The 21697-nt window shown below is 49.4% G+C and overlaps 1 protein-coding gene across 4 annotated transcripts in view; it reads right to left on the reverse strand.

Moving 5' to 3' along the window:
• Positions 1-393: 393 nt before the first annotated feature.
• The window catches only part of TK2 (thymidine kinase 2), a 32273-nt gene continuing 10969 nt past the window's right edge, over positions 394-21697 (reverse strand). For 2 of the 4 annotated variants that reach the window (XM_029051434.1, XM_029051442.1), the window contains 7 exons: positions 21115-21168; positions 16347-16436; positions 15059-15132; positions 7458-7546; positions 5342-5421; positions 2244-2324; positions 394-1752 (listed from right to left, as the gene is read on the reverse strand). In XM_029051434.1, the coding sequence (XP_028907267.1) occupies positions 1666-1752; positions 2244-2324; positions 5342-5421; positions 7458-7546; positions 15059-15132; positions 16347-16436; positions 21115-21168 (555 nt within the window). In that variant the 3' untranslated portion in view covers positions 394-1665. Of the gene's footprint in view, positions 1753-2239; positions 2325-5341; positions 5422-7457; positions 7547-15058; positions 15133-16346; positions 16437-21114; positions 21169-21697 lie in introns of all 4 variants that reach the window. The other 2 variants (XM_029051435.1, XM_029051436.1) reach the window with 2 other exon arrangements.

Raw genomic sequence — 21697 nt, forward strand, 5'->3', positions numbered from 1 at the left:
CATTTTACAGATGAGGAAACTGAGGCCAAGAGAATACATGACTGGACCAGGGACACAGAGCAGGCTAGGAGCAGAGTCAAAATTGTAGTATAAGTAGCTAGTAAGTGCCTACTGTGTGCAAAGCACTATACTAAGCACTGGGAAAAATTACATGCAAGAGAATTCTAAACAGTCCCTGACCCACAACACTAGAACCTGAATCTCCTGACTCCCATGCTCTCTGCCAGGCGCCGTGCTGTCGCCTGTGACGATGACAATGGCGATGATGATGGTGACAGCAGCTGTAAATCTTTCCCCTGTTGGCACAGCTCTATTTGGGCCAGAATTTTCCCCAAAATGTTAGACCATTTCCCTTCTGATCATTTGGTTTGCGTTCAGAACAAACAGTCTCCATTTTAGATAGTTGCCAGAGTGGTAGTTTTAATCAGAACAGCAAAGAGACACACAAGGATACCCGAACCCATGAAACCACGACATGTGGCTCCGGATCTGAACTGGAGAACGCTAGACATCGCACCACTGAAGGATTGTACTCCACCTTGGTACCTGGCTTGGCTGATGCCACTTGCTTCCGGCTTGAAATGCTAAAAGTAGCTGACTGGTACAGATGACCTCAGCTGAAAAAGCTTGCTTAGCCATTATGACAAAGCGCTCCACTTATGTCAATGACATCTGTATTTGAAAATGGTTAAAAAAGGGATCACCTAAGGGTTATGAGTACTGCGCTAATGAATATTGTGGGACCTCATTCACAGAGCCAAATGAGTGCCTTTGAATCGAAACCCAGCAATCAGGCCTGAGAGCATTTTGAAGCCGTAGTGCTCTTGAGGGTTGGGCAGTAGTCACAGACTGCCTGCCTCAACATTTACCGTCGAGATGGAAAGAACGAGTGCGATGTGGAAAATGAAGTGCTTTAAAGACCTTCCAATTACAGAAAAGCTGTGAGCATAATTCTTGGATGAGCCTCATGCTAACAATTCAGTTAAAGCCTGGGGGTGAGCCAACTTGGCGACAAATCTGGAACCCTGGTGTTTCCCCAAAACACTTCAAGAGTATTCTTGAAATTACAGATGGGGCCCTGGACCATTGACTGGTTTCTTCAGACCTCAGAAAGACCGGGCCATCGGCGGAGAGTGAGCTACCAATAGGGTGTCCCTTGATGGCAGTAGGGAAGCAGGGTGAAGTAGCCTCCATCAGGCACCTTCTGACAGCAGCACCTGCCATAGACAGAACTCTCGGGCCCCCCTCCGTGAACCCCCTCCCCGAGCGTTAATTCAACCGGAGATCAGAGATCGGTGGGGGCCGTTTGTGGCACAGAGCAGCCACCCAATGGTGACCTGGCAACATGACTGGTTTTACCAGACCTGCCCGACCACTGCCCAAGTAGTCTGAGGCCCACTGTGTGAGCCTGGGCCTGGTCAAGATATGAGGAGATATTTGGGAGGGCCCATTGGCTTCGGGGGTGGGGACCACACCTCTGGTGTTTGGACAAAAGAAGTGGGGCGATGTCACTGCCAACTTACAAACAAACCAGAACTTGACAGGAAAATCATTCATGAGATAATGGAGCCAAACTCCATCCCCCAGCCAAACCGACAGTCATCTGGACAAGACGTCTCCCTGGGCCGCTCGGACAGACAGATTTCCCCAGCCCTACGAACCGTGCTACATGGTCTTGGGGGCTAGTATTCGGTCCCAGTTCTGTTCAAATTGCTCTAACATTTCTGGCATGTCGTGGTTTGCCTCCATCACCTGGAAAACAAACAAATGGCAACCGATTGAGGAAAGGGCCCTGTCTGATCGCCCAGGATTGTCAGTGGGAGAGAGGGCGGCTTGGCCCCTGTGTACTAACCTCAGCCTCCACCTGAGGAAGACTCAGAGTCTCAGTCAGAGGCTGCGCCTATAGTGGGGTTGTTCTCCGCTCACGAGGCCACACTCTACCCACCGTGCCATCTGCTCTCCTGGGGGCAGCAAATTCCCCAGGACCTGGCTCATGTGGGCAGGCGGTCGGAGTAGGCTCCTCCGAGAGGCCTCCGGCCCCGATCCCCCCAGGGGAATCTACCCGCTTTCCTTCTCCACAGCTTGCCGTGCGTGTGGATTTTTTTTATCCTTATTGAAACCTGCCTTGCATTAATGTTCACTAATGGAGAGCTGATTTCTCCAGAGGCCTAGCTGGGCCTCAAGGGAAAATTCTGCTAAGACTGTTGGCACTTGCTGGAGGTGAAAAGTAAACACTCACTTACAAGAACAGGAGAGGACACTTTAAAGAGGCTTTGCTTAATGAGCCACTCCTCGTAGAGGTGATGGATCGCTTCCAGATATTCCTGCAAGGAAAGCCAAGCACAGACGGCGAGGAGCTGGAGCAGGCCGAGGCACCCGCCGCCCTCTCTGTTTTCATTCCACAATTAAGGTTGGGGGCGGGGGAGCAGTCGACCAGTCCCCACCAGGCCGACGACCGAGCAAACAAACAGACCACGTGGGAGAAAGGCCCGCCCCAACAGTGAACAGTGCTCGGCTTGGACAAACTCTACAAACTGGGCACGCAACCTTCCCCCGGTTGCCTGCCAGAAGGATTTGGGCTGGCCTTCAGCATGGCACCCTTACCACGGGGACGGAACGGCAGGGGCATCCACCTGACTCCAAGTCGAACCCGAGCGCTCGCCACCCCACTGCTGTCTTGACCGGGCTCTGGAAGCCAAATGCCTGCCTCCTGAGTGCTGCTGCTTCGGGGTGGCCAGCCTGGGCACTGGGCAACTGCCGAAAGCTGTCTGGCCCCCAAGGGACAACGATCTGCCCTTCTCCGGCTCCAGGTCAGACCTCCCAGCTCTTTCCTGTTGGGACGCTTCCAGGCTGACTGGAGCAAAGTGCCACACTGCTGACAAATATCAATTGAAAAGCAGCAGCCTCCAAAGGGAAGATTGAAATGAAGAACCACTTTAGGAGCCACTGTCTATGCTGCCCCTCTGCCCCAATCTGACCAGGCAGCTGATGCCCAAGCATTTGTTGTTAATTCCTAATTAATTTTCTTTTCCTCCAACCGCTTTGTGGAGCAGCACTCTACTTGGCAGCGTCGACTTCATCCCATTTAAATCTAATTTCTTCAAGAGTACTTAACCTTTGCATTCATGATGGCTTTTTCTCTCTCACTCCTACCTGGTCCCAATCCTGCTGGGGTATAAGAAAGGTATGTGCTCAGTCTTCACTCCACGCTCTGGCAGAATCTGAGCATGTTCACTGACCTCAGGCATCGATCCAGATCCAGCACCCCGCGGGGCTGGAGAAAGCGACCAGGTGCAGGCGCTTGGCAGTGTCAGGGGAAGCGGTGGTGTGCATGCCAGAAGCAGCGGTGGTGCGTACGCATGCGGTGGAGAACATGGTTGTGTGCATACACATGGAGATGTCAGGGGAAGCGGTGGTGTGCATGTGTGCGGCGGAGGAAGTGGTTGTGTACGTGCATGTGGAGGTGTCAGGGGAAGCGATGGTGTGCGCAGAGGAAGTGGTTGTGAGCATGCGTGGTGTGTCAAGCATGCTGAGTGCTACAGCGTGAGCTTCCTGAAGCAGCGTCTGCAGGAAGGCACCTCTACATCCTTGGAGAACCAGGTGTAATCCAGGTACAGGGCAGGGTGCACTTCAAAGATGGTGTGCGTGTGTTTCGGGGGGCGGGGATAAAAATCACTGGAACTGAACCCCAGAAGGAGAAGTCCCCAGTGCTTCGGGACCGTTGGCTTCACCTTTCTTCTAAACGTCTACATCAACCCACCAGTACTCGGTTAACAGTGCCCATGGCCCACAGTGACTTCCCCGAACCCAAGACTTCACTTCTTAGGCCCTAGCCTGACAGGATGGAAGAGGAATGAACCACCCTCAAGATCGTGTAGTGAAATGGGGTCCTGGGCTGCATTTCACTACTGGTTAGTGGGCTGCATCTCTGGCTTGTTCTCTCACATTCTTGTGTCCCATCCTACTTGGAAATGGGATTCACCCTCCGATCTTTACATCGACCTGGTTGTGGAAGTGATGTGTTTAGCCTGCAGGGAGCTGAGTAGTCACTGTAGTAATGGTATTTACTGAGCACTCACCGGATTGCAAGCTCCTCGAGGACTGACTCTATTACACTCTCCCACGTGCTTAGTACAGTGCTCTGCCCAGAGTAAGTGTTCAGTAAATACCATTGATCAACGATTAACTGAAGAATCAAGGCCATCCCTCCGGAACACAACCAGCAGCCCTCGGCTCTAAGGATGCTCTCATACGAGAAGCAGCGTGGCTTAGTGGAAAGAACTCGGGCTTGGGAGTCAGGGGTCGTGGGTTCGAATCCCAGCTCTGCCGCTTGTCAGCTGTGTGACTGTGGGCAAGTCACTTAACTTCTCTGTGCCTCAGTTACTTCATCTGTAAAATGGGGATGAAGACTGTGAGCCTCGCATAGAACAATCTGATTACCCTTTATCTACCCCAGCGCTTAGAACAGTGCTCTGCACATAGTAAGCACTTAACAAATACTAACATTATTATTATTATTATTATTATTAATCCTGGCTCCACCACTGGGCAACTGTGTGACTTTAGGCAAGTCACTTCCTTTCTCTGTGGCTCAGTTCCCTCATCTGTAAAATGGGGATTAATACTGTGAGCCCCCCGTGGGACAACCTGATAACCTCGTATCTATCCCAGCGCTTAGAGCAGTGCTTGGCACATAGTAAGCGCTTAACAAGTACCATCATTATTATCTGGCAAAGTCGCTTTCTCTCCAAGTGACAGCTGGTTATGTCTCAGCTTTTGAATATTCATTAGGGAAGGAGCCCTGCCCCACTGTTCCCTCAGAGGGGCAGGGCTAGCTGTGTGGCGCTTACCAGGCAGTTTACCAATCTACTCCTCCAATGGGTAATTCTTCATAGTGCCCTACAATCCAGGGGCTCTAGAGCCATGGGAGACTCTGGTGGGGTAATAATAATAATGTTGATATTTGTTAAGCGCTTACTATGTGCAGAGCACTGTTCTAAGCACTGGGGTAGATACAGGGTAATCAGCTTGTCCCACGTGAGGCTCATTTAATCCCCATTTTGCAGATGAGGGAACTGAGGCACCGAGAAGTGAAGTAACTTGCCCACAGTCACACAGCTGATGAGTGGCAGATCCGGGATTAGAACCCATGACCTCTGGCTCCCAAGACCGTGCTCTTGCCACCGAGCCATGCTGGGTGTGTGTTGGGGGGGGAGGGGGCGGAGGGGAACGGACAGGGCTTTTCTACATCAAGTTCCTGTGTTAAATAAGTGACAAACCGGGGAGCAATTGAGGGAGGAATTTCCCTCTGCCTGGAGACAGGATTGTAGGGTTTCCTTACCATTGGAATGACCTTCTCCTCCTCTCGGCATCTCATTTTCAGTCTCTTGTAACAAGTTTCGGGAGAGGTCTGGAGATAAACTGCCATGAAAAAACAGTATATATTTTGCAAGTTCCTCTAGTTGTGACTTGGATGCAGAAACCAAGGAAGAAAAAGAGGTAAGAGACTGGGTGGAGGAACAGAGAAGCAGCGTGGCCAAGCGGATTGAGCACGGGCCTGGGAGTCAGAAGGACCTGGGTTCTAATCCTGGCTCCGCCACTTGTCTGCTGTGTGTCCTTGGACAAGTCACTTCACTTCTTTATGCCTTGGTTCCCTCATCTGTAAAATGGGGATGAAGATTGGGAACCTCAGGTGGGACATGGACTGTGTCCACCCTATAAACTTTATCTACCCCAGTGCTTAGTGTGGTGCCTGGCACATAGTAAGCGCTTTACAAATTCCATTTAAAAAAGGGTGTGATCTGCCCCAGCAATAGTAGGAGCAGGGAAGCAGTGGGGCCAGGGTTGGCAGGGCCACAAGGGTGGCCAAAGAGCTTAATCATATCAGTCAGGCCAGAGGTTTGTTGCTTGTGGCTCAGGAGAGCCAGAGGAATGGGAGTGACTTCTCCCTTGGAGAACTTAATCTCTCCCACGGTTTCAACTACCATCTCTTCCTAGACGATTCTCAAATCGTCCTCTCCAGCCCTGACCTCTCTTCTTCTCTACGGGCTCGCACTTCCTACTGCCTTCAGGACATCTCTACTTGGATGTATCGGTGACATCTCAGACTAAACATATCCAAAGTAGAATTCCTCTTCTTCCCACCCAAACCCTGTCCTCCCCCTGACTTTCCCATCACTGTAGACAGCACCACCATCCTCCCTGCTTCATAAGCCTGGAACCTTGGCATTATTTTTCTCTCATCTCTCTCATTCAACCCACATATTCAATCTGTCACCAAATCCTGCAGGTTCTACCTTCACGCCACCACTGAAATCCACCATTTGCTCTCACAGTGCTACTATGATGATCCGGGCACTTATCCTACCCCACCTTGGTTACTGCATCAGCCTCCTTGCTGATCTCCCTGCCTTCTGTCTCTCCCCACTCTAGTCCATATTTAACTCTGCTTGATGGATCATTTTCCTAAAAAAAAAAAGTTCAGTTCATGTCTCCCCACTCCTCAAAAACCTCTAGTGGTTGCCCACCCACCTCCACAAACAGAAAATCTACCCTCGGTTTTAAAGCACTTTATCAGCTCGCCCCCTCCTATCTTACCTTGCTGATTTCCTACTACAACCCGGCCGCAAACTTGGCTCCTCCAACCCAAACCTACTCACTGTACTTCAATCTTGTCTAAACCACTGCCAACCCCTTACCCACATCCCCCCTCTGACCTGTAACTCCTTTCCCCTTCCTATTTGCCAGACCACTGCTCTCCCCACCTTAAAAGCCTTAGAAAAATCCCATCTCCTTCAAGAGATCTTCTGTGACTAAACTCTCATTTCCTCTATAATAATTATGGTATTTGTAAAGCACTTACTATATGCCGAACACTGTTCTAAGCGTTGGAGCACTGTTCTAAGTGCTGGAGCACTCTCTACTCCCTCTCCCTTCTGCACCAACCTCACACTTGGATCTGCACCCTTGAAGCCCATCTTATACATCCCACAGCACTTATGTACGTACATATGCGTAATTTATTTTACTGTCTGCCTTCCCCTCTAAAACCAAGAGCTCCTGATGGGCAAGGAACATTTCTATAAACTCTGTGGTATTGTACTCTCCCAAGCACTTAGTACAGTGCTCTGCACGTGGTAAGCACTCAATAGAATCATTGACTGATTGATAGATGGCTACAGACTGGGCGGAGGGAAAACCCACCCCCTGCACCTCATGGGAAGGTGGGGAGGAGGTTGAACTGAGTTCAGAAATACAGTTGCTTCCACCATGGAAGTTAAGGGGCCTTAGAAATGAACAGGAAAATGAAGAAAAAAACCCCAAAAGAAACAAAAACATTCTCATCTGGGTCCTCTACATTTCTTCCACCTTCTCCCTACCCCCTCACCCCGATAGGAAGACTCTGAAGGCATCCTGAACCTCGGCAGTCAGTCATCAGGAAGGGAAGTTGCCCTTACCTATCAAATCAACCGGGACAGCGATATTCTTCATAATCCAGTCAAACCATTCCGTTAGCACCACGTAATCTACCTCTGGCATCTTTCCACTGAAAGGGGTTGGGGGGAGAGAAAGAGAGAGAGAAAGAGGGAGAGATGGGGGGGAGGGTCAGTTCGCACAAATGCACTCAGCCGTTTGACCCCATTTCAGCCTCTGCTGTCGGCATTTCCCTCTGCAGAAGCAACCGCACAATCCTGCCTGAAGAAGAGGTTGGGAAAACCCTGCGGTGTGAAAGGCTGCGCCCCCTCCCCTGCGAACACACCTTAAGCACCGCTGGGCCAAGGCTGACCCTCGTCTGCATGGTCTGAGGTCGGTCTGGTGCCTCAGCCTCCACGCACACCTCACTGTGTACAGGAAGAGGCTTGACCGAGGGTCATCGGTGGTTCCCGACGGGTGACCCCATCGCCAGGGCCAGTAGCACCAAATTGTAGCACCCAGCAGAGAAGAAAACCTTTGGTGAGCTAAGATGATCTGTTTCTCAGTCTCTTTGTTGTGTCAGATAAGCCAGGACTCAGAATCGTCCAAAACAGCAGCCCAAGTGACAACCTACTAACGGGGCCTCCTCATCTCTCTCTCCACCACCCCCTTACTCAAACCTTCCTATTTGCCTGGAACCCCATCCTCCTTCACAACCAGCAGACCACTGCTCTCCCCATCTTCAAGGACCTTCTGAAATCACATCTCCGATTTCCCTGATGTTAACTCCGACTATCTCCTACTGCCTGTCCAGCACATCTGCGTTACCTCAGCATTTGGGTTCTCATCCCCCTCCCCACTCCATGTATTTATAAATATAATCGATCAATCGATTGATTATTGTCACCTCCCCTTAGGTCCATGGTTTTGAACTCTGTTGCTTCCCCTTACCTGTAATTTCATTCATTCATTCATTCAATAGTATTTATTGAGCGCTTACTATGTGCAGAGCACTGTACTAAGCGCTTGGAATGAACAAGTCGGCAACAGATAGAGACGGTCCCTGCCGTTTGACGGGCTTACAGTCTAATCGGGGGAGACATTTATTTATTTTGATGTTTGTCAAAACTACCAAAAGAAATGCCTCAGTTACCCTGCTTGGCACGTAGTAAGCACTTAAATACCATAATTATTAATTATTATTACCTCATCCGTAAAATGGGGATTAAGACTGTGAGCCCCATGTGGGACCTGAACTGTGTCCAACCTAATGAGCTGGCATCTACCCCAGAGCTTAGACTAGTGCCTAATACAAAATAAGTGCTTAACAAATACCATTTAAAAAAAATGAACATTTCCTCATCTCCTTCCTCTAATGTAAACTGGGAAATGTTGTCAGGAGCATGGAAATGAGTTGACCTCCCTCATTTGCGAATGGAACAGATCAACAATCAAGAAGTAGTGCCCGGGGACACAGACAAGAAGACAGTAGAAACTCTCTCTGTCCTCTCTGAGACTCTTGGGTGCCTTAACCGCCCTCTGCTAAAAAAGACCACTCCTAGTGCACGCTCCAGGTCTTCCAATCTGTGTAAGTTGTTACAAATTTTGCTAACTTGGGATGGGGGTTGGCTGGACCAGCTCCTTGCAGATCTCTCTGCTGCCTCTTTGGCAGTGGTCTCCTTGCCACCACAGGAAATGGAGGGAGGAATTGGCATTTTCACTATGCAAAAGGGAAAGAGAGAAGAAGTGGCCCAGTCCAAGCTCTTGGAGACACAAGATTATCAATTAATAGTATTGATTGAGTGCTTAGTATGTACAGAGCACTAAGTGCTTGGGAGAGTACAATCCAACAGAATTAGCAGACATGTTCCCTGCCTGTAATGAGCTTATAATCTAGAGATAAGAGAGAGAAACAGCCCTGGGAGAAATGGAAACAGCTACCCAACAGTCTCGAGGTGCCCATAAGGGCAGAAGGTTAAACTCATGGGTGGCTTGATTGCTTAAATTTACAGACTGATTCACAGGAGAGAAATCCTAGAACTTCCCACTGTTTTTACCCCAGTAATTCGTAGAACACGGTCTCTGATGAAACAATTCTTTAACATTTTTTTCTAATAATAATCAACCAATAGGATCTTTTGAGTGTTTAAGTCTGTGTCAAGCACTTGGGGGAGTCCAATTGAGTTAACATACACAATCCTTGCTCTCAAACAGCACGTATAGAGCGTTAGGAAGAGGAAAATCAAGTTAGTAGATGCGATCCCTGTCTTCTAGGAGCTTATCATCTACTGTGGGCAGAGCCAGGTATTGAGTGCTGGGAGAATCCAATCAGGTTAGCAGACACGATAAGCCCTACTGAAGGCTCACCTCCTCCAGGAGGCCTTCCCAGACTAAGCCCACCTTTTCCTCAGCTCCCCCTCCCCTCCTCATAGCCCGACTCGCTCCCTTTGCTCTACCCCCACAAAAGCACTTGTATATACATGCACATATTTATAATTCTACTTATTTATATTAATGATATGTATATATCTATAATTCTATTTATTGATATTGAGGCTACTGATAACTGTTTACTTGTTTTGATGCCTGTCTCCCCCCTTCTAGACTGTGAGCCCGTTGTGGGTAGGGATTGTCTCTATTTGTTGCTGAACTGTATTTTCAAAGCACTAAGTACAGTGCTCTGCACATAGTAAGCGCTCAATAAATACGATTAAATGAATGAATGAGTTTACCATCTGCTGTGTGCAGAGCACTGTACCGAACGCTTGGGAGAGGAAAATAGAGTTAGCAGACATCATTTCTCCATCCTTATTGACACCCACGACCACTGCCCTCAACAAGTTGTTCTGAACGTTTAACTCCCTCTCCGCAGTCTTGCATTTCCTTCCGCCTTCAAGAGATTTCTACTTGGATGTTCTGCTATATTGTTGGTATTTGTTAAGCGCTTACTATGTGCAGAGCACTGTTCTAAGCGCTGGGGGAGATACAGGGTCATCAGGTTGTCCCACATGAGGATCACAATCTTAATCCCCATTTTACAGATGAGGTAACTGAGGCACAGAGAAGTTAAGTCACTTGCCCAAGGTCACACAGCTGACAAGCGTTGGAGCCGGGATTCAAACCCATGGGCTATGACTCCCAAGCCCAGGCTCTTTCCACTGAGCCATCACCTCAAGCTTAATATGTCAAAAACAGAACTCCTTATCTTCCCACCCAAACCCTGTCCTTCCCCTGACTTTCCCATCACTGTAGATGGCATTCTTCCTGTTTCACAAGCCCATACCCGTGGCATTATCCTTGACTCCTCTCTCTCTCATTCAACCCATGGCATTATCCTTGACTCCTCTCTCTCTCATTCAACCCACATATTCAATCTATCACTAAATCCTTTTGGTTCAACCTCCACGACATCGATAAAATCTGTCCCTTCCTTTCCATCCAAACTATCACGTTAACCCAAGCACTTATCACATCCTGCCTTGATTACTGTACCAGCCTCCTTGCTGACCTCCCCCTGCCTCCTGTCTCTCCCTTTTCTGCCTGGATCATTTTTCTACAAAAACATTTAGGCCATGTTTCCCCACTCCTTGAGAACCTCCAGTGGTTGCCCATACACCTCCACATCAAACAGAAACTCCTCACCATTGGCTTTAAAGCACTCACTCACCTTGCCCCCTCCTACCTCACCTTGCTATTCTCCTACTAAAACCCAGCCTGCACACTTCAATCCTCTAATGCCAACCCATTCACTGTAACTTGATCTCATCCATCCTGCCGCCAATCTCTTGCCCACGTCCTGCCTCTGGCCTGGAATGCCCTCCCTCTTCATATGCAACAATTATTCTCCCCAACTTCAAAGCCATATTGAAGTCACATCTCCAAGACTAAGCCTTCTTTTCCTTTACTTCCATTCGCTTCTGTGTCGTCGTCCTGACTTGCTCCCTTTATTCATTCCCCCCTCCCCAGCCCCACAGCACTTATGTACATATCTGTAATTTATTCATTTATATTAATGTCTGTCTCCCCCACTAGACTGTGAGCTCACTGTGGCCAGGGATTATGTCAGTTATATCGATAAATTGTACTATCCCAAGCGCTTAGTACAGTGCTCTGCACACAGTAAGTGCTCAACAAATATTGATGATCCCTGCCTTCAAGGTGCTAGTGGGGGAGACAGACACTAAAATCCATTACAGACAGGAGAAAGTAAAAAAGTATAAAATATGTACAAAAAGTAATATCAATCAATAATACTTGAGTACCTACTGTGTACAGAACAATGTACTAAGCACTTGGGGGAGTACAATATGAGTTGGTAGGCACATTCCCTGCCCAGGAGGGGCTTACAGTCTATATACAAATAAGTGCAAATAGAGGGTTATACCAATGGGAACACAGAGGAAGTTGAGGAGACTTAGTAAAAGGTTTTCAAGAACCGTAAAAAATCAAATGACTAATTTGTCATTTAATTTGCCACTAGACTGTAAGCTCACTGAGCCGGGGGGGATCAGGTCTACTAACTCTATTGTGCTCTCCCAAGTGCTCAATGCAGTGTTCTGCCCCAAGAAGGCACTCGGAAAATACTATTGATTGATTAAAGATCAAGTATCAACAGGTTCATTTCATCAAAACAGTAATGTCAAAAAGTTCAGTCACTGACAAGCAAGCAATCCTCCTTACTTAAAAAGAGGCCTAACGTTCTTTGTTAAGGAGTTATGTTTTGTGGCCGATTTACTACCCAATAATTGGAGGGTGCACTGTTGAACTATGATTTCATCATCAGCATCATCAGCACTTTTTGAGCGTGGCCTAGCAGAAAGAGGAGGGGATTACGAGGCAGGATTCTAGTACCATCTGTACCTCTGTCCTGCTGTGTGACCTTGGTCACGTTCCTTAACTTCTCTGGGCCTAATCATCCTCATCTATAAAGTGGGGATAATAATACCTGCCTCTCTCCACCTCACAGGATTGTTGTGAAAACACAATGAGATGAGTGAGTGAAAGCACCTCGGAAAAATCAAAGTGTTCTACCTACTCAAAGTGCTATGAGCCTCGATAATGATGATGATAATAAGTGGCCCGGCGTTCCTCTAGAAGGAAATTACACTGTGGAGAAGCAGTGTCAGAAATATCAAGGCTGCATAGCGGGTCCAGGAGAAAGGGGTGGTCTGCAGAGTCAAATCAAACTAGTGGTCAAAGGAAAGAGAAACCGCATGGCCTACTGGATAGAGCACGGGTCTGGGAGTCAGAGGACCTGTATTCTAAATCCAGCTCTACCACTTGTCTGCTGTGTGACCTTGAGCAAGTTGCTTCACTTCTCTGTGCCTCCATTATCTCATCTGTAAACTGGGGATTAAGACTGTGAGCCCTTTGTGGGAGAGGGACTGTGTCCAACCGTGAATCTACCCCAGTGCTTAGTACAGAGAAGCAGCGTGGCTCAGTGCAAAGAGTGCAGGCTTGGGAGTCAGAGGTCTTGGGTTCCAATCCCGGCTCCGCCACTCATCAGCTGTGTGACTGTGGGCAAGTCACTTAACTTCTCTGTGCCTCAATTACCTCATCTGTAAAATGGGGATTAAGACTGTGAGCCTCACGAGGGACAATCTGATTACCCTGTATCTACCCCAGCACTTAGAACGGTGCTCTGCACATAGTAAGTGCTTAACAAATGCCAACATTATTATTATTACAGTGCCTGGCACATAGTAAATGCTTAACAGATAGCATTTAAAATAAATAAAATTTAGAAAAAAACTCAAGGGGGCTTTGCTACGATATGTGTGTTCCCAATCCAGTAGGGCGAGGCTGAAAAATAGCATTTGGGCTTGTGCAGACCCCGTTTGGGTTGGCACCGGCCTTGCCACCATGGGACCTGACGCCTGGAGGCCCAGGGTGAGAAACAGGTGGCCGCCAGAGTTCCCGAGGACGGGTTCCCAAAGCTCGGATCCAGTCAGCACGGACCACTTCCCACTAACTTTAAAAGTCGGTGTTTACCCTTAGGCTCTCCCCACAGCACATTTCCTACCAAAAGCTTCAGAGGATGTACTTGTCCCTGGAACACATCATAGGACTGAGGCTTCTCCAAAATGAGAACAGAGTGAACTTTAAGTCCTTATGTCTTCCACCCACTCTGTCTGACCTTCTGGGGAAAATGCTGGCTCTTTGTCTCCTGATGAGCACACTGGACGATGGTCAGCAGCGACAGGCTGGTCCACCGTCAGCTTACATGGCATGTTGTGCCTTGGGTCTTTAGAGAACACAGACAACCCGATGGGGAATTAAGCCAATACACCTCATCGGAATTTGCAAATCTGCCCGCTTCTTAGAGATAATAATAACAATAATGTTGGTATTTGTTAAGTGCTTACTATGTGCAGAGCACTGTTCTAAGCACTGGGGTAGAGACAGGGTAATCAGGTTGTCCCACGTGAGGTTCACAGTCTTAATCGCCATTTTACAGATGAGGGAACTGAGGCATAGAGAAGTTAAGGGACTTGTCCACAGTCACACAGCTGACAAGTGGAAGGGCCGGAATTCAAACCCATGACCTCTGACTCCCAAGCCTAGGCTCTTTCCACTGAGCCACGCTGCTGAGATCATTCCCAGTGCCGGCCCTTGAAAGACGTAAGGCTTTTTAAGACTCCCTTCATCACTGTCCCAATTTCTCTCCCCCCCTCTCACTCGTCAATACCCACTTCCTGTTCCTTCTTGCTCCCATTTTAAAGGGAAGCTGCAAGATCAAACCATTACTTTCAGCATCTAAAAGGGGGCTTTTAAGGAGACGGAAACACCACCCCAACCTTTCAAAAAAGCTGTCATTTGTAGGAGTGGGTGTGTCTTCACCCTGGACTTCCGAAACGGTAGGAAAGAACAAAGCTGAGCACAGACGGACATAGGCACACAAAGTTAGGTATTTCACTCGCCACTTGAAACTTGATTAACATTGCTCCACTGCATGCTTTCTCCTAGACACTCTGGGCAGCAGAGAAAGAGAAAGGACAACGGGCACCCTGGGAAGCCCGTGTGATGTGGCTGCCATCTCGTGGATTCTGACGAGCAGAGCTCGTGGGGTTGGGAAGATCTGAATACGGTGCTCCAAGAACCCGACGATGGTTCACACATCATCAACTCTGACCTTCCAGGTACAGGGCAACGTAAATGCCACTTAGGAATGGAGACTCTCCACAAAGCTAACTGCTTCTTGCTCAACCCCCACCTACCCTCTCGTTGGTGGTTACCTTCCGCGGCACTGTAGACAAGGAACGGCACCGTGAGGAATGAAGTCACACAGGACAGAGAGCAAACTGGGGACCTTAGAAAGCTGAAGCGCCAAGGGATTGTCTGCCCTTCTGTCCGCCGCGTCGGAAACCCACCTCGGCTCTCGCCCCCTCTTCGATCCTGCCAACCAACATCACCATCACCTCTGTGACTTGAACAGGAAAAGGCCTAGGGACATCACTGTCGGTTCTAACAGCACCCGCCCTGACCCTGCCCTCTGGCCCCTCACCCACTGCTTCCTATCAAGAATTAAGGCTACAGGTGCCAGGATAAGCAAAGAGAAACACCGCGAAGAGGGTCATGCGGGGTGACTTCATGTCCCTTAGAAAGCTCCATTTACCAACCCTCCACAGGAACACACATACCGTACCTCCTGTATAGGTTTTCTACAAAAATGTATTTTGCGCTGTGGATTGACCTTTCCATCATTCGGATAGGAGACGTCTGAGGAGAAAAGAGACGTTAGTTAGTTATTCGAGCCCCGCTCTACCTCACTAGGGCCCTTGCTAAGCCAGGCTGCCAGGCAGCACCCAGGAGAATGGCAGGAACTGAGGGAGAGCCCTGATCCTGGGCTGTGAAATTCCTTTTGGTCAGAATTGGGTGACAGGCATTATGCTGCTCGACGCTGAACCCATCTCTTGGCCCTGGCCCTCTCCACGTTCCAATGTCCCGGCACCTCACCCGTCACCAATCCGTTAAAGGTATTTTGTTGGGTGTGTCCTGCATGCAGAGGGCACGTCCCCGGCCGGTCACGGGTGGAGGAAGGGGCAGAAATAATGGATGCCCTTCACAGCCCCCTCAACCCCCAAGCTGCGGATCTTGGATGCTCCACTCCACGCTGCTGTACACCAGTAGGTCCCCAAGCCAAAAGTGACCCGCGTGGGCTCTGGCACCTGCACCAAAGTGACCCTGGGAGTGATGCAGGAGCCCTTGAAGGTCTAGGATGGGGCGTCGGTAAACCAACCTAGGGCTGGGAGTCAGGAGACCCAAGTTCTAGGCCCAGCTCAGCCACGAGCCTGCTGCGTGACCTTGGGCAGGTCACAACTTCTCGGGGCCTCAGTTTCCTTATCTGTAAAACAGAGCTAAGATACCTGCTTCTCCCTTCTCCAGACAAGAATCGGGTCTGACCTGATTACCTTGGATCTGGCCCAGCGTGTAACACACATCTTCTACTGGCTGATCCCTGGGGCTCTAGATACATTCTAGATGCCCCCCTCAGATCCAGTCCCAGACCAATTTAAAGAAGACCCCAGTCCTAGATAAACGTTAAGAGGCCCGATGTTCGGAGCCCAGATGTTTTTTGGCCAACGGGCTATGAACACACCCACACAAATGAGCTGGATTCAAAGAAACCAGGCTGTGGGCAAGGCGGAGTAGAAAGAAATGGAAAGTGACGGCGCCTCCCATGATGAACAGCAGAGCAGCCTGGTTCGGTCACGAAGACTTTGGGACCGAGACCCACAGTCAAACTTCCTGGGGGCCTGTGACCTAGTGGCTAGATAGATGGGTGGCGAGGGGGCAATTCAATTCTCATTCTGTGCCTGCTGGAGGGGTGCGGGGTGAAGGGGGTGAGTGTTCACGGGAATCTGGATTTCTATTTGCACAAAGCCCTGATGCGCTCCCCTCCCACCGTGTGCCCCGCCCCAGATGAAACGCACCTGTGGGCGAGTGTGCTGCTCCAACATAGTCAGCTGCACATAGGTCTGCAGCGTCATCCCCCACCGGGATGCATCTTGATACATCAAACTCTGAAGGGGGAAAGGACAGTGACAGCAGCCGGTTCATTCCGGTAACAAAAATCAAAAAAGCACAGATCTCCATTTCTGTTCCCGATGGCTTAATAAGCACCATTTTACTACCACTTTCACGCACACACACACAAACACAAGCCTTCTCCAAGTTCCCTGTAAATTCAAAGCAATGCTGCCCCATTCAGTTTACCTATCAAGAGCCTCAGATGCATCCACAAATACACTCAGAGAGATGAACCCTCAGTAAATACCATTGATGATGACGACGATGATGATAATGATGGTGAATGGGTGATTTACCAAAGGCAGAAGAAGACTCAGATCTGGATTACTTGGTCTGACCTCTGGGGCACACCAAGTTCACCCCCGAAAAACTACAGTAACCAATTGGGCGACATCGACAGTGCCTTTGAGAGAGGTCTCCCAGTGCACAGGAGAGACCCTGGAGAGATTAGAATCCAGACTCTGATTTTCTTTGGGCGATCAATGGTATTGGAGTGCTTACTGCACGCAGAGCACTCTCCTAAAAATATAACAGAGTTGGTAGATACGTTCCCTACCCACAATGAGCTTACAATCTAGAGGGGGAGACGGAAGCTAATATAAATACATAATATAATAGATCATTTATAGGTTTGTACATAAGTGCTGGGGGGTTAAGGGCAGGGTGAATACCAAAGGCCTAAAGGTCACAGATCCAAGTGCATAGACAAGGCAGATGGAAGAGGGAGCCGGGAAAAAGAGGGCTTAATTGGGTAAGAGCTCTGGGAAGAGATGCTTAATAATGCTTTGAAGGTGGGGAGAGTGGTGGTCAGACATATCTGGAGGGCTAAGGGAGTTCCAGGCTACAGGGAGGACTTGAGAAAGAGGTCGGCAGTGAGACAAACAAGATCGGAGCACAGTCAGCAAGCTGGTGTGAGAGGAACAAAGTGCGCAGGCTGGGTTGTAGATCAGCAGTAAAGTGAGGGAGGGGAGGGGGAGAACGGAGTGAGTCCTTTAAAGCTGATCTAGTCTCGTCTTACGCTGCCCAGTGGTCTCCGACCCGTAGGGACGCCACTGACACATCTCTCCCAGAACCCCCCACCTCCTTCTGCAATAGTTCTAGTACTGTAGCCACAGAGTTTTCTTGGTAAAAATAGAGAAGTGGTTTACCACAGCCTCCTTCTGCAGAGTAAACCTGAGTCTCCGCCCTTGACTCTCCCCCATGCCGCTGTTGCCCAGCACGGGGGAGTTTGGACTTGAAGCAGATGGCTTTCCACTCGCTAGCCACTGCCCAAGCTACGAATGGAATGGATAGGCCACTGCTTGACTCTCCCTACCGTAGTCGAGACTGGTAGAGGACTGGAAACTCTCCAGGTGCCGACCCTGAGAGCGGCCTTTAAAGCCGATGGTAAAGCCCTCTTTAGCCTTTGATGATCCTGAAATCCACAAATGCCTGCTGCAGAGATTCATTCTCTCTCTCCAGTTTATCCAAATCTCATTCTACCACCCCTGGATGGTTTGTGATTATAAAGGGAGGGACTTCGGCACCGTGGCACTACAGAAACCCTGTGCTTTGCCTGGGCCGGATCCGAATAGTCCCGAAGCAGTAAATCTCAACAATAATAATAATAATGTTGGTATTTGTTAAGCTCTTACTATGTGCAGAGCACTGTTCTAAGCGCTGGGGTAGATAGAGGGTCATCAGGTTGACCCACGTGAGGCTCACAGTCTTCATCCCCATTTTACAGATGAGGTAACTGAGGCACAGAGAAGTTAAGTGACTTGCCCACAGTCACACAGCTGACAAGTGACAGAGCCAGGATTCGAACACATGGCCTCCGACTCCCAAGCCTGGGCTCTTCCCACTGACCCACGCTGCTTCTCTATGATTCTCAATGATTCTCAGTCCCCCGCCCTCCCCCTCCCCCACTGCTTTGGTTGTACTTCCATCAATCTAGATCCAAACCAGGTTGATGCCATCCAATAACCGCTCGGGGGAGGCCCCACGACAAGGAGAGGAGCATTGTGAGAAAAGCTCAGTTGGCTTCAACCCACGCCCATAATAACATCGGAATTATGGCATGGACTGAGTGCTTACTGACAATACTCTATGCCCTTCAGTAATCAAATATATGATATTTAATTCCCGATTCATTTGTTTAACATAAGTATTTTAAAATACAAATTTTTTACTGATTGTACACATCCTTTTCATGTGCTGGCTGCATTAGTCATTAGAATTGATGGTTACTGTGTAACTTGTGCATTCATTTCAAGTAAGCAATTAACTTAGATCGGTATGTACACCGTGAAAATGTTTCTTCACATTCTTCTCTTTTCTTTATGTTGTGATGTTCCCTAAATGTGTTGTGATCCCTAAATGTATTCCCAGAGCAAAATAGCACCAAAAATTCTGGAGGCTTGAATTTTTGACAATTCTCACCACTTTTGCCTTTCACCCTAATTATTTATGCATATGCATGAATCTTGAAATGGAGTTGGCTTCGTACTGGGATAGGACCATATGCGTTAGTCTAGAAAGGAAGGTTTCTCTTCCAACTAGGCTTGCATTTTCGGTCTAGGGTGAGAAATGAACTCCCTGTTTCGAGCACAAAAGCTGTGGGTTAAAATTCAAATGTGAAAGTGGAAGCAATTTTTGCTCTGAAAACCAGTGACCATATATAAATATGATTTCCCAAGGGAAGAGCTGAGGGGAGAAACTGACAAGTATCAATCGGGTCAGCTTTATTTTCAGCATATCTGGATATCAGTGGAGCGTGAAATTTAACACCGTGTAGCCATGCTAAGGGTACAGTGGGAGCTGCTGATAGAGATAAAGATGAGACAAACACCTGTGAGCAGAGGCCTAACCATTCCATTCCTAGCTTGGGCAGTGGCTAGCGAGTGGAAGGCAATCTGCTACAAGTCAAAACTCACCCATGCTGGGGAGCAGCGGCGTGGGAGTCAGAGGCGGAGACTCGAATTTACTGCGCAGAAGGTGGCAGTGGTAAACCACTTCCATATTTTTACCAAAATAACTCTATGGATACACTACCAGAATGACTGCAGATGGAGAGCGGGGCGTTCCAGGAGAGATGTGTCCGTGGTCTCACTATGGGTCGGAAATGACTCGACGGCATAAGACAAGAGTGCTTACTAGGAGCCCAGCACTAAGCTAAGCACTGGGGTAGACACAACATAATCCAATCTGACACACTCTCTATTTCACCCAGGGCTCACAATCCCCTCCATCCAAACTGGTACCATGTTAATACAATCACTCACCCTATCCCGCCTAAATTACTGCATCAGCCTCCTTGCTGATTTCCCAACCTCCTGTCTCTCCCCACTCCAGTCCATATTTCACTCCGCTACCTGGATCATCTCTCTACAGAAACGTTCAGGACGTGTCACCCCCCGCCCTCCCGCCTCCTCAAAAATCTCCAGTGGTTGCCAGCCACCTCCATATCAAACAAAAACTCCTTACCATTAGCTTTGAATCACTCCATCACCTTACCCCCTCCTACCTCACCTCACTTCTCTCCTTCTACAACCCAGCCCACATACTTGGCCCCTCTAGTGCTAACCTTCTCACCGTGTCTCGATCTCACCTATCTCGCTGCTGATCCCTGACCCACATCCTGCCTTTGGCCTGGAACGCTCTCCCTTCCCAAATCCGACGGACAGTGGCTCTCCCCCACTTCAGAGCCTTGTTGAGGGCACATCTCCTCCAGGAGGCCTTCCCAAACTAAACCCCACTTTTCCTCATCTCCCACTCCCTTCTGCATTGTCCTGACTTGCTCCCTTTGCTCTTCCCTGCCTCCCAGCCCCACAGCACTTATGTATATATCTGTAAGTTTATTTTTTTCTATTGACGTCTGTCTCCACCATTCTAGACTGTGAGCTCATTGTGGGCAGGCAATGTCACTGTTTATTGCTGTACAGTACTTTCTCAAGTGCTGAGTACAGTGCTCTGCACAGAGTAAGTGCTTAATAAATGCGATTAAATGATTGACTGAATGAATGAATAACAGGAAGGAAGAGGGGAGGAGAAGAGCATAGCAGCGATCTTTACCCCCCCAATGTACAGAGGAGGAACTGAGGCCTAAGGCCCAGAGAGGAGAAGTGACTTGTCCAGGGTCACATAGAGCAGGCCAGTGGTGGCCTAGGACTGTGACCTGGATCGCCTGACACCCAGCACCATGCAACACTAGGCCACACCACCTCCCCATCCCGCCACCACCATGTTAATAAGTAATCAGACCATCTTTTTTGAGAGTAACAACTGAACTTTCCCCTCTCTTCCAGGGAGGTCCCCTAAATCAAACATACGGACCCAGAACGGGCCAACCTACCCTTTCCCTATCTAGGGTCTCGTCTCCAATGCTGCCAGCCTCCCCACTCCTGCACCAGGAAAGAACTCCTCATTGCCCAGGGATCTACTGTGTCGTTCCCAGGCCAAATGTCCTAGGTTCCAGAAAGCTCACCTGGGGACTGAACCCTGCAGAGCTGCCTGGCTGGCAGAGGGAGGAAGTAGAGGAGAACACAGAGGAGCGGGAGAGGGAGCCAAAGGGGGTGGAGGTGGGCCTGAGGAGGGCCACCTCCTGATAGAAGCCCAGGCATCTGCCACCCGGAGGGAGGTTCAGGGGCGAGAGAACTGGCCAGCAGAAAGGGAGGAAGTTGCATCACTCACCAGGGGGTTGTGGCCCCGGACGTTTCTCCACTTGGCCACTGGCTCGGTCAAAACCTGGAGAGGCAAGCAGCAGCTTTAAACACTGGGCTGAGAAACGAGGCAGTAGCTCACCGTCCCCGCTTCCTCCCTCCTGCCCGGGCCCCGGACTGGCCACCCAAGGCACCTACCCCAACACCTGCCAGGCCCCAGAGACAGCCAGTTCACTTGGTCCCTCCATTCCTCCCTGCGCTTTGGGGGTGAACACTGTGTCAGGTCAGAGGGGATGGCGGCGTGCCTTCCCACCGTAGCGGCCCCGGGGTGAGTTCTGTGGTCCGAGGCTTGTCGTGGGTATGACACCCCCAACCCCCCACCCTGCCCCGGGTTGGGGCAAGGGGGAGGGAATTGCCAAACCGCCACTCCAGAGGCTTCCTGTGCCCACAATGAGCTTGGAGTGGGCCAAGCAGCGTGGCTTAGTGGAAAGAGCACGGGCTTGGGGGTCGTGGTTCTAATCCCGGCTCCGCCACGTCAGCTGTGTGACTTTGGGCAAGTCACTTAACTTTCCTGTGCCTCAGTTCCCTCATCTGTAATATGGGGATTAAGTCTG

Source organism: Ornithorhynchus anatinus, chromosome X1, assembly GCF_004115215.2.
Source record: "Ornithorhynchus anatinus isolate Pmale09 chromosome X1, mOrnAna1.pri.v4, whole genome shotgun sequence".
Taxonomy (NCBI): domain Eukaryota; kingdom Metazoa; phylum Chordata; class Mammalia; order Monotremata; family Ornithorhynchidae; genus Ornithorhynchus; species Ornithorhynchus anatinus.